Below are 12162 nucleotides of genomic sequence, written 5' to 3'. Positions count from 1 at the left end.
CTCCAGTGCTGGGATTGTGGAGGGCATCCTGGCAGGAGCAAGTCCTCCCTACTAAGTAAGGGCTGCCGTACACGTGTTCCTGCTCCTTCGTACCAGGATATCCCAGGAAACGCCACCAGGCTTGCTTCTTCCCTCAGTCTCTGCCATCTGCCAGACCTAACCACATCTACAAATTGGGCACAATTTAGGAGCCACGAGAGTGTAGGAATTAAACACTTGGGCTTTGGCACCAGACCTCGTTGGGCTTGAACCCCAATCCTGCTAATTTCTGTGCTATCAGAGGAAAGTTCCTTTAGCTCACTAGTCTCAGCTTTCTCTTCTACAGAACGGACATAACTGTAGTAACTGCTGCATCGGAGGGTGACGAATAGAAGTGACCATGTGCACAGGACACTTAGCGTAGGCCTGGCTCATGTCAACACTATCTTCCCTTCTGCCGCTCACCTCTCTCCTATGTCCCAGCAACACAGACCTATGGCTGTTTTGCTGCTTATAAATGTCCTTTGTACTGATACCAGGCTTTTCCATGTGATGTCCCTTTTACCAGGAACATTCTTTCCAGTGCCTTCATCAGGCAAATGCCTCCTCGTGATTCAGATCTCAAGCAGGGCAGATCCAAATTTTATGGTGCCCAAAACAGATGATTTGGTCTGGGGAGAGGCTTTGAAAAACAATAAAAAAAAAGCATGAAAAAAGATTAATTTCAAATTTGGTACAACATGAAAGAACATTCAGAATGAAACAGGAATCACAGCAAATTACTTGGAGATTCAGGTCCCTTCCTTCTGTGCTCTCTTCAGACAATGTGGCAGAAATGCTTAGTAGATATGCTTTTCCATTGCTCCCTGACTTCTCCTGCCCACCCAGAACATGCTACACCTCCCAGCATTCACTGGGGGGCCTGAGGCTTAAGCTTTATAGACTTCAGGGTAAATTTACCCCTGGTCTGAGATTTTATGTCACTCTCTCTTTGTACCTCGTCTGAACCTCCAAGACCAGATCTGGACTCCTCATCTCTGCCCCTAGGACCTCCTAGGTACACCGCTATCATAACTCTGACCTCCGTGCATTGAAGTCATCAGGTTGGATATCGGTCTCTTCAAATAGACAATGAGTTCTGAAAACCAGATGAGTTTCTTGCTCACCGGTCCACACTCAGTGCCTAGGGCAGCGTCCGGCACACAGGAGCACTCCATATATGTTGCAACTAATGAATGAATATCTGGCTCTCCCCACTGAACCCCTGGGGTCCCTGATTCTCCCAAGCTGAGGAGAGGTTTTCTTCCTACTCCTTCTAGAGGCCCACAGCTCCATGATTTCAATCTTATGACACTGAGACAACCCACTAGTAGGCACCCTCACGGAATAACCAGGTGTATTTGCCACTATTTATTCAATACATGACTTCTCCCAGAGAGCTTCTTAACCAGGGACACATAATGCAAGAGGAGATAAGTACAGGATTTTTCTTTTTGGAAAGAGGGGATAGGGAGCTTTTGCATTCTTCCCCAATTCATCAGCGTAGCTGAGTCTCGATTTTCAAAAATGTCAACGAGAACTTACACAACTGAACACCAAAAAAAAAAATCCAGTTAAAAAATGGGCAAGGACTGGAATAGACATTTTTCCAAAGAAGACATACACGTGGCCAACAGACACATGAAAAGATGCACAACATCGCTCATCACCAGGGAAATGCAAATCAAAACCACAATGAGATACCACCTCACACCTGTCAGAATGATCAGAATCGAAAAGACAAGAAATAACAAGTGATGGTGAGGATGTGGAGGAAAAAGAACACTTGTGCACTGTTAGTGGGGCTGTAAATTGGTGCAGCCACTGGGAAAAAGAGCGTGGAGATTGCTCAGAAATTTAAAATAGAAATACCATATGACCCAGTAATTCCACTCCTGCATATTTACCCAAAGAAAATGAAAGCACTAATTCTAAAAGATATCTGTACCCATATATATTGCAGCATTATTTACAATAGCCAAGATATGGAAGCGACCCGAGTGACCACTGATAGATGAATGGATAAAGAAGATGTGGCATATATACAATGAAATAGTACCTGGCCATAAAAAGAGTGAGATCTTGCCATTTGTGACAACATGGATGGACCTAGAGGGCATTATACCAAGTGGAATAAATTAGAGAAAGACAAATACCATATGATTTCACTTATACATGGGACCTAAAAAACAAAACAAATGAACAAGCAAGCGGAAACAGACTGTCAAATACAGAGAACAAACTGGTGGTTGCCAGAGGAGAGGCGGGTGGGGGGATGGGAGAAATAAAGGGGATTAGGAGGTACAAACATCCAGTTATAAAATCAAGTCATGTAGATGAAGAGTACAGCGCAGGGAATACAGTCAATACTATTGCACGGTGACAGATCGTGAGTAGTATTGAGCGTTGAACAGAATTGTTGAATCCATGTGTTGTAACCGTGAAACTACTATAACGTTTCATGCTAATTATACTTCAATTTAAAAAGAGCCACTGCAGGTTGCCCAGCAAATGGCTATTTCCCCCACTTGCTGTTGTTAGCAGAACCCTGTTTTTATGGGTATTCGTCCTCCCAAAAGCTAATGGGTGGTGGCCCCTTTGCAAGCCTCCGGGGGTGAACGCAGAGTGCGTGCGGTGGTCTAGGAAAGCGTGGCAATTGCACTCTCCTCGCCGGAGAAAGCTTTAGAGGTGGGGATGTGACTCAAGCCCAGCCAGGAAGAAATGGGGGAAGTTCTGTTGTAGGTGCTGGGGGGCTTCTAGGAAAGTTTTTTCTCCAGAACTAATAGAGCTACCCAAAGGGAAATCCCCTTTCTACTTCTGGACTCGGTTGTGTGAATGTGAAGCCTGCGACTCAGGTTGCCGTCTTGCAATGAAGGAGGCAAGCGTGAAGGTGAAGTGACAAGTTGCAGACAGCAGAAGGGAAGCTGGAAAGCCTCTGGGGCCTGAGGCTGTTGGGCCCATTGGAATCTAGAACCACCTCTCTCCAAACTTCTTGTTAGGTCAGATATCAAAATCCTATTGTTTAAAAACCATTTTTAATCAGGTGTTCTACAAATTGTAGCTGAAGGTACCTTGATATAATTCCTAATAAGTCCAAGGAGGTGACTTGGGAGGTGAAACTGAAGAACGCACAGAAATCAGTCCATCATTGTGATGATTATTCTGCTAACATATACACCTATTAGTGCTTTGAAAGTGTAAACACATTTCACCTTGATAACATACTTTGTGTGAAGGTGGATAATTTGTGAAGGTAGAACATTCACATTACATTTTAAAACTAAAACTATTTTCTCATCTCCTGAATCAAGCTGCAAATGAGAGAAGCCAAGTGATCTGCATGTGAACAAGCTTCATTTCCAAAAGAAAAGAGCATAAGTATACTTGAGAAAATATTCCAGCAGAGCAAAACCAAACCAAACCAAACCAAAACAACAACAACAAAAAACCCCAAACAACTTTCTAGGGTAGTAATTCCCGACATTTCCAGTTACAAAGGAGGTCTTTTAAGGTCACCTCCCACAGGACAGTTGAATTTTTAATACCTGTTCATGGTAGTGGCTGGGGGGATGATGACAAAGTTACTTTAAATACAGCAACACATTTAATCAGCCCTGTGCTATCACTGCCAACAGCAGCCCCAATGGTTTGAAAATTAACCACACAAGTGTGTGCCAGACATCTCTAGTTAGCGTGCAAACATCTCTCATTAGTGTAGAGGAGGGCAATGCCTGCCCAATTCTTAAAGGTCTGCAGCCCTACGGCTGGGCACGTTGTGCTAGAAAATTCTGCCACTCCGCTTACTTACAGTCACCTTGTTACAAGAAGGTGACACCAGGAAACCATGGTCCTCTGCACGGGGTGCTGGCAGGGATGGTTTTTCAGCACCGCTCCAAAATAGGCTTTCCTAAATCCTGTTGGGTTTCTTGAGTGCTATCGCTCCTGAAAACCTGACTCATGATCTGTACAGCGTAGGTAATTAAAACAGGAAGCTGACTGATAGGAAACGAAACCAGTATGCATAATGCAGATGTCTAAGGGGGATGATATTCCCAGGGCTCGAGGAAGCAGGCTAATCAGGTTTCAATCAGGAACCCATCATTCAGAGAGAAAGAATTAATTCAGGATGGGAGGCAGGGAGGGAGCAGAAGCACAGGCAGAATCTCAAGATCTAACTGGATGAATCTGTCCTTGGGAGGAGGCAGACCGTGTCACGCGGGGGTGCAGGCTGCAGGGGAGTCCAGCTGGGAGGGTTCCGGATAGCCCGCTGCAGGAAAGTGCTGTGGCATATACCGCTATATATTCCACAGACGCTCTGGCTCCTGAAACCCCCGAAACCGACACTGCTTCTGCCCGCCCCAGCCTTATCACATCCAGAGAAACAACCATGCAAAGGGGGTGACAGGAGGAGAGGGGCATTCCCTAGGGCAGGCTTTTGCAACAGACACACCTTCTTAGCAGGGTAAGCGCCTAGCCTGATAGGGTTTGTTGTGTGCAGGGAATGACAGGATTGGGGATGTTTCTGAAATCCCAGCTCTGTATAAATCTCTGCTGCTATGAAGTGCCTTTTTCTGGGGGAAAAAAAAAAGGTTCAAAATGTCACTCGTTTAATTACAGTTTAGAGTTGACATTTCTGAGCTCTTTACCATTTGGAAAGATATGCATAGAGCATATAGTCTCCTGGAAGGGGGGCACCCAGAGGAATATGGCCCTAGAGGAATCACATATATTTCCCTCATCTCCTTCCTCATCTTTACAAACTTGGGCCTAAACACTGTAAAACAGAACTATCACGGTGGGGTGGGGGAGGGGAATAAACTACAGGCTCACATACTAAGCAGCAAAACTTGATGCCTAACATGGACACATCCCTGAAAAAATTACTCAGTTTAACAGTAAACATCCCAAATGTATGGTTTTAAGCTATTCATCAGTACTGATAACACGTCCCAGTGTTCACAGAGAAGTTAAAACTTACTCATAACTTTAAATAAAGAGACCCCCCCCCAGAAGAGGACTGCGTAGATTCACATCACTGGGGAAGCTTTGTGAAAACAAACGAAGTGATTGGCACCATTGTTAAATGGACTGTGGACGCCAGATTAGGTAACTAGTATTGTGTCCGTGCTAAATTTCCTAACTTCGGTCATTGTACTATGCCTTTGCTCTTAGGAAACACACATTGAAGTATTTCAGAAAAAAAGGGCAAAGTTAATAGGTGGACCTAGGGACAAATATAAAGGAATCCCTTGCAGTGTTCTTGAGGCTTTTCTCTTAGTTTGAAATCATTTCAAAATGAAACATTTACAAACACCAAATAAAGTAATTTTAGGTTGACCTACTTAAACACTATACTTGTTGACATTCAGTTTTCTCAAGGGGTTGACTGAACGCCAAGAGCTCTCTTTGAAAAGATTTAACCTACAGCTAAGTCTTTCCAAATTGCAGGCCATCTTCAGAAGAAAAGGAATTACTCAATCCACATCTGTCTCACGCTCTGAAATGACCCCTTCAATAACTGATAGTTTTTCTACCGAAACTATCAATGGATAGTTTGTAAATGGATTGTCATTTACATTTGATTATTTATGTTAAGTCACCCGTTTGTATTTCTGAATCAGTATACCTTTTGTGTTTGTCTAGAAGAGATTTGTATTGCCTCTCTTTTTTTGGTATCACACACAGCAATCAACAGACAGCTGAGCAGAATCTTAGTATCCAGCAGTGCAGCTTCAACAGATGGAATAAATGCTTATAAAACAGAGAGGGTTCCATGAACTGTTGGTGTCTGGGAAGTCACGGTCCTAGCACTCTCAAATTTCCCAGCCTGCAGAAGGAATTTCCAGGTGAGGTGACAAAACCATAACTAATCACGATGAAACCATTTTCAAATTTCTGTTTTTAAAATAGTCCCTGACATCAAAAAGCCAGGAAAGGACTGTATAAGGAATGAAACACAAGGGGAAACTGAAAAATTAATTTATTATACGAAGAAACATAAACAGTATTTATTAGAGTTAATGGCTGCATAGCAGCAGCCTGCAAAAGCTCACATCCACAGTTTATTGACTGAGAAGTACTGACACAGAACACTCATAACTACAGCTCTAGTGTTCTAAGCTGGTTGCCAAGGAAATGCTGTATTTGACAATTTTAATGTTTATTTTCCCATTTACAAGACTGAAAAGATTAAACCCACATTCAATTAAAGTCTAACAAGATCAGGCATTCAACTTGTAAAGCACAACAGTCAAAAGACACTAGCTACTATGTCCTTCATGAAAGATGAAAGATACAAAAATGATAAACTCATGATCACCAAAAGCAATTTCTCAGATTTCAATGGGTTTTCTTCCTCCAAGTATCATGTGTTTGGGTGCTAATTTTTGTAAGCAACCGATGGCAAGACAAAGGGCAACTGCTGAGTTCTCTCCAAGAATAAAGACCATTTACACTTGCCCTTCCCTAAGGTCAAAGGCCAACGTATTCACTCAAGACATGCCTGTGGATGATACTGCTTGTTTCTTTTCTAACAGTAAACACATAGTAACAACCTGTTTATGGACTTGAATAACTATGCTAACAACTCCTTAAATATGCATGGCACTTTAAAATATTTTCACAGCATTTTCACATCTATTATTTAATTTGATCTTTCAACCAACAACCTTGTGAGGTAGGCCGGACAAGTATATCATCCAAATTTGGTGGGTGAAGAAACTGAGGCATACAACAATTAACTAACTTGTGGGGCTACACGGGGAGGTGCCAGTCTCTACACTGTGCTGTCTCCAGTAATGAAGAGACAAAGCCTAAATGTGTTTGATGATCTTATTTCAACATATTTTGATGAAATACTTCACCTCCATTGAGTTAAATGATCAGGATTCCGTTGGAGCAGCTGTCATGACAAGTTACGGCATGCAATTAATTAGACAAAGCACGGAGAGTTTTAAAAATTGGAATTATCAGGAAAAACACTTTAACTCTCAACACATGAGGGAATTTGCTTGTTTGCTTGTCTTTAGGGCAACCTAGCTCTGCAGTCTGAACTATCACTTTATCATTTCAGAGGTATAATATAAATAATTTTAAAACAAAAATTCTCAGAGTTCACCATGACTTAAATTTTTACCATACAGAAAAACAACCAGTGGTTTCTCTCTCTCAAAGTGAATGGACACACAGGGTCCCAGAGCAGGGATATCTGTCTATCAAGGGTTAAAAATGACAAAATGTCCAATTCAGTTAGCAAACCCCTTTGTCCTTATAAATGTGGCTTATAATTGGGTTATGGGAGCCTGACAGACCATCACTGTTAGTTTGGTTTGGGGTCATTTAAGATGCTTAGCTATCTTCTATATTAAAATGATTTAAAATACATTTGAAGGCTCAGATTTTGTAACGGTTCTTGAGACAGGCTTCCAAACCAAGGTTGGATGTATCCGTCCCTCCATCCCTGTCGAATTCCGACCACGGTTCCTGCTCAGACTCACCATGTGTAACCTGTCTCCTAACAGACTGCCTATTAGAAAATGGGTGGGTCAGAAAGTCCAGCCATCAGGGGTCCTTAGACCATCAACCCTGACTGCCCTGCAATGTCCAGCCTAGTCAGTGACAGGTCACCTATTTCCAGATATTTCATTATCAAGGTTTTTATGGTAGACATAATGGCACTAGACCCAGACATTTTTCCGAGACAACTGAGGATATGCTATACAATTCTTTAATGAAACGAATATGGTTCGAGATTAAAGGAGAAATTATACTGGAGACAGGAGAGCATAGGAGCATAAAATTGGAGATACCATTTAAAAAACTCATAATCATGCCAAATCAAAGTACATTCAGTTAAAAACAAAAATCCTCTGGTCATTTCATCTCTTTGTATAATTTAAAAGTTTCTGAAGTCAATATCTAACTTGGGAGAGGAGACCCTTTTCCTTCAAATAACGAAAAGTAAAATGCCCTATATAGTTAGGCCTGGTTGAGAGATTTCTGAGGAGTTTTCTAGAAAAACTTAACCAATGTAACTCTTGTCTAAAACTTCTCTGACAGGCAAGGAAGAAGAGGGGAAGAGAAGACTATGAGTTTTATTTTCTTCTTTGTTAAGAAGGCAAATCCTAGCAAATTCAACTAGAGAGTTCCCAGAATTGTAGGATGGGACTGAACCTTGAAGAGGTTTAAACCTACCTTCCAGCAGATTCATCTATCTTCAACCACCCCAAGAAGGTAAGATTTCTGCTTATAAAAGTCTACATCATTTTGATATTTTAACAACCCTCTCAATCTAGAATTTCTTGAACACACTGAAAGAACACAACTTTCCTAAAATTCTAGGGCTTCCATAGCCAAATTCAGAATTCAATTTTGCATCCATGGATCCTTGGAAATAAAGTTTCCAAGTCTAGACTTTCGAACCAGTCAGAGATAGCAAGCCAAGGTGGCTACAGCTGGTTATGTACAAAGAGCCCTAATGAGAGAAAGTGGAATACCTGTCTATTCAAAAAGCAAACTTGAACAGCCCTCTCTGAAAACTCTGACAGGAATGATATTGCTGATGACAAAACCGCAGTAACCTTCTATGGTCATGAGGACAGCTCTTGGATGAAAGCTATGCTCAGACAAAAAAAAAAACAAAAAACAAAAAACAAAACCAAGAGGCTACCTACACCAGCAGTTCAAAAAAACCTAGAAAACAAGAAAGGTCCTATCCGCATTCTACCTGATGGGTCTAACCAGCCCAACTCAGATATCATGGGGACCTTGTCAGTGAAAAGGCCAGTAATGCCTGGGAGAACAAGGTCAACTACAAACGGTGGTACTTTGGGTTCCCCTCCAACGCTCAGGGGTTTCCTTGGCTTCTCTCCATAGTTGCCACGTGCCCAAGAGCTCTCTAAAGGGGAGCAACTCACAAGGAGTTGGGAGCTAACTTCCCTCTCTGTTAACTGTGCAGGGCCCATCACTTGTATGAAGAACAAGGATCAACCCAGAAACCAGTATGTCTGAACGCTGAGAGACTCAGGTCCTATTAAGCAGAGCAGAGCTCATCAGTATTCAAAATCTGGCTGGGCAAAGAACTTATTTTACTACTAGAAGGTGTCTCATCTCTGTCTTCGCTTGACCTTAGATCCGTCTTGCCTGCAGACTCACGGGATTTCTGCTGCCTGCAGTCACAGCAAACACACTTCAGCCACTCTTGAAAGCCTTCAGAAACACTGGAGGAAAAGAGCTTTTTGCAAGGGTGGAAGAACTGATAGAACACAAGCATGAACAGGATGGCCGTGCAGTAGCCAATGAGCAACTGCAGGATCAACAGAGGCGCGCACACGTACATATAGATGTCGGTCTTGTAAAGATACCACATGAGCAGGAGGAAGGCGTTCTCAATGAATCTCAGCATGTAGTACACCAGGAGCCGGTACCAGTTCTGGGACTTGCTGATGAGGTCAGGGTTGTTGATTTTCAGCTGCACAGCCGACCAGCAGAACATATTGATCCCGGCATAGAGTAAGGTGAGGAAGCACAGCACAATGGTGGTGCCCACCCGACTGAGGGCCTTCTCGATGTTCTCGGGGAATGGGGAGCCACTGCACCAGAAGAGGATCCAGGGATAGAGGAAGAAGCTGAAGAAGTTGATGAGGACAACCATTACCACCCAGGCCTTCAGGACGGAGGTAAAGAGGACCAGGACAATGACTCGAGTGGCAATCTCGAAGCTCCTCCAGAGGAAGATACACACATAGGCCAGAGGCTTCACTTTGACATCGTATTCATCGTACTTGATCTTGATGGCTAGGATGTTGCAGCGCAGAGCTCCGTACACAATGGACAACAGGGATAGGACCATGAAGAGACCTGGGGAGAGGAGAGAAAGAGCACTGTCGAGTCTCACCTGCACCAAGAATCCGGCTCTCACAGACAATCTGGCGTTCCTTACCCCTCTTCCTTGGACCGCTCTCTTTTCTGTTCACAGGCTGACTTCCAGCAGTCCGTATCCGCCCACTGTGCCTCAGGGCTTTTTCTAGGGCTTCGCAAGGCTGCTGTGCCCAGGGACGGGGGAGGCTTACGGGCCAGAGAATCCGTGTCCCTGGGAGAGCCCTCCATACCCTAGTCTAGCCCTGATAAGAGCGAGAACAGAACTACCCTGGCTCCCCGACACCTTGGGCAGCATAACTCCAAGGCGTGTGTCCCCTCCTATTTACCAGTGTTTCCTCGCAGGGCTACTTTCCAGTCACCCGTGCTGACGGCCGTCCAATCACGCACCCTCTGTTGGCCGCCTTGCCTGCCTTGTCTTAGTCCCTCCTCCCGGGCTCCTTACACCCTCCTCTAAACACAAGCACTCAAAGCCTTGTCTCGGTCTGCTTCAGGGTCAGCTCAGATTGAAACGCCTTCCTAATGCCATCTTGCTCTGTCGGAATACGTAAGGTCCTTCACATGGTGTGTTCTGTTTCCTCACTTAGCTTAAAAGCTCCTGCGGAGTCGAGAATAACCAAGTCTGATGTTCTGTCTTGGTGCCTCTCCACGTATGCCAGCGGTAGGTACATAAACAGAAAGGTCTCGATAACAAATAGCTCACCGCGTTCCTCTATATCTGCGTGACCTTTGCAACTTGTATCCCAACTACGGAACGCTCCCTTTCCTTTACTCTTAGTTACACTTAAGCCGATACTGCGGACTGCTGAAGAAACGAGAACCTCACCATTAATGACAATCCTGTCTTGGGCTGAAAGGCCTTAGTGTTTCAAGAAGTCTCAACTCGAGCTGCTTATTTCTTAAAATGACCTATGGTTAATGGGTTTATTCAATTTATACCAAGCAGAAGTTTGGCGTGGGGGAGGGACAAGATACGGCTCATTTAAAATGGGACATGGTGGGGCGCCTGGGTGGCTCAGTCGGTGAAGCGTCTGCCTTTGGCTCAGGTCATGATTTCAGGGTCCTGGGCTGGGGATGATTTGGGCTCTCTGCTCAGCGGGGAGTCTGTTTCTCCGTCTCACCCTCCCTCTGTTCTCTCTCTGTCTCTCTCAAATAAATAATAAAATCTCAAAAAAAAATAATAAATGGGACATGGTACCGTGTACGAGAGCACAACACTGTGGCTGTGAGCTACTATCTCAGAAATGTGCCGCCAAGCCATGAATACAAGCTGTGTGGTCGAAACTGAAATACAATCCCTTACAACAGGCCGGCACCACCTCCAAATACTGGAGCAAGGAGAGACTGGAGGCAGGGCTTGGGGTTAGGAACCAAGAGTCTGGCTCTGGTTTTAGTCTTATCCCACCAGGCCACACTAGGGAAATGGTGATCTCTTTGGGTTCTCTTTTCTCACCCATAAAACTGAGACGTTAATACCTTCCATGTCTGCTTCATAAGGTGCAATGTCCATATAACATAATTGTTGCTACCGAAATGTATGACTTAAAATGCATGGGAATAAAGGGTTTTTTCCTTATTTAAGTTCTAAATCAATCAATGGAAAAACATCTATATTTGGTGGACATAAAAGCTCTGAAGCCTTGGTACTTATTTGCCCGGGGAAAGCTCAACTTTACTCAAAGCATCGACTTTTTTTTATAGTCTTTTGGCACGGATTTAAATCATCAAATTCATTCACTGGAAAGACTGTCATCTACTGATCGAATTTAAAAGATAGAAACACTATCACGGGAGTAGACTGGGCAGCAACTGGACTGAATTATTTTTCCTGAGAGGCTAACGCAGCAGAGCGTTGCAAAGCAGTACATATCAGTGATGTATTTTTATATGCTTTATATATTTTCTATTTTTACAAATTTCTACACCCTAAGGATCTAACATTGAATCTTTTTCTTTTAGTCCTTCTGTTTTCTCCCCACTATAAGAAAAATACTTCATATGCAGAAGATGAGCTAAGCATAAGTAATTAAAATGTCAATTGTGTATTCATACACATACAATATTTATATTGTTATATTTTTGGTACTTCAAATTATTTATTACTTTCAACAGTGCAATGACCCAAACGATTTTTTAAGCATTTACCCATTTTTCTCTTGTTAGATCAATTATTTCCAAATTGCATTTATTTCTCTACGAAGAGAATGAGCCAATGATTACCCAGTTGATGCCCCCTGAAGCCTTCTGAGAATGCGAAGAAATTGTCAT

At 43.2% G+C, this 12162-nt stretch overlaps 2 protein-coding genes across 3 annotated transcripts in view; both read right to left on the bottom strand.

The window, feature by feature from the left end:
* The window catches only part of LOC113265816 (cytochrome b-245 heavy chain), a 101475-nt gene that overhangs the window by 61326 nt on the left and 27987 nt on the right, over positions 1-12162 (bottom strand). The window lies entirely within an intron of this gene.
* Positions 5982-12162, bottom strand: part of XK (X-linked Kx blood group antigen, Kell and VPS13A binding protein) — a 42196-nt gene continuing 36015 nt past the window's right edge. The window contains exon 3 of the mRNA XM_026513288.4: positions 5982-9876. Coding sequence (XP_026369073.1) covers positions 9050-9876 — 827 coding nt within the window. The 3' untranslated portion in view covers positions 5982-9049. The remainder of the gene's footprint in view (positions 9877-12162) is intronic.

The sequence above is a fragment of the Ursus arctos genome, chromosome X, assembly GCF_023065955.2.
Source record: "Ursus arctos isolate Adak ecotype North America chromosome X, UrsArc2.0, whole genome shotgun sequence".
Classification (NCBI taxonomy): Eukaryota; Metazoa; Chordata; class Mammalia; order Carnivora; family Ursidae; genus Ursus; species Ursus arctos.
The sequence above is the reverse complement of the archived record's forward strand: the minus strand, read 5'-3'. Positions and strand labels throughout refer to the sequence as shown.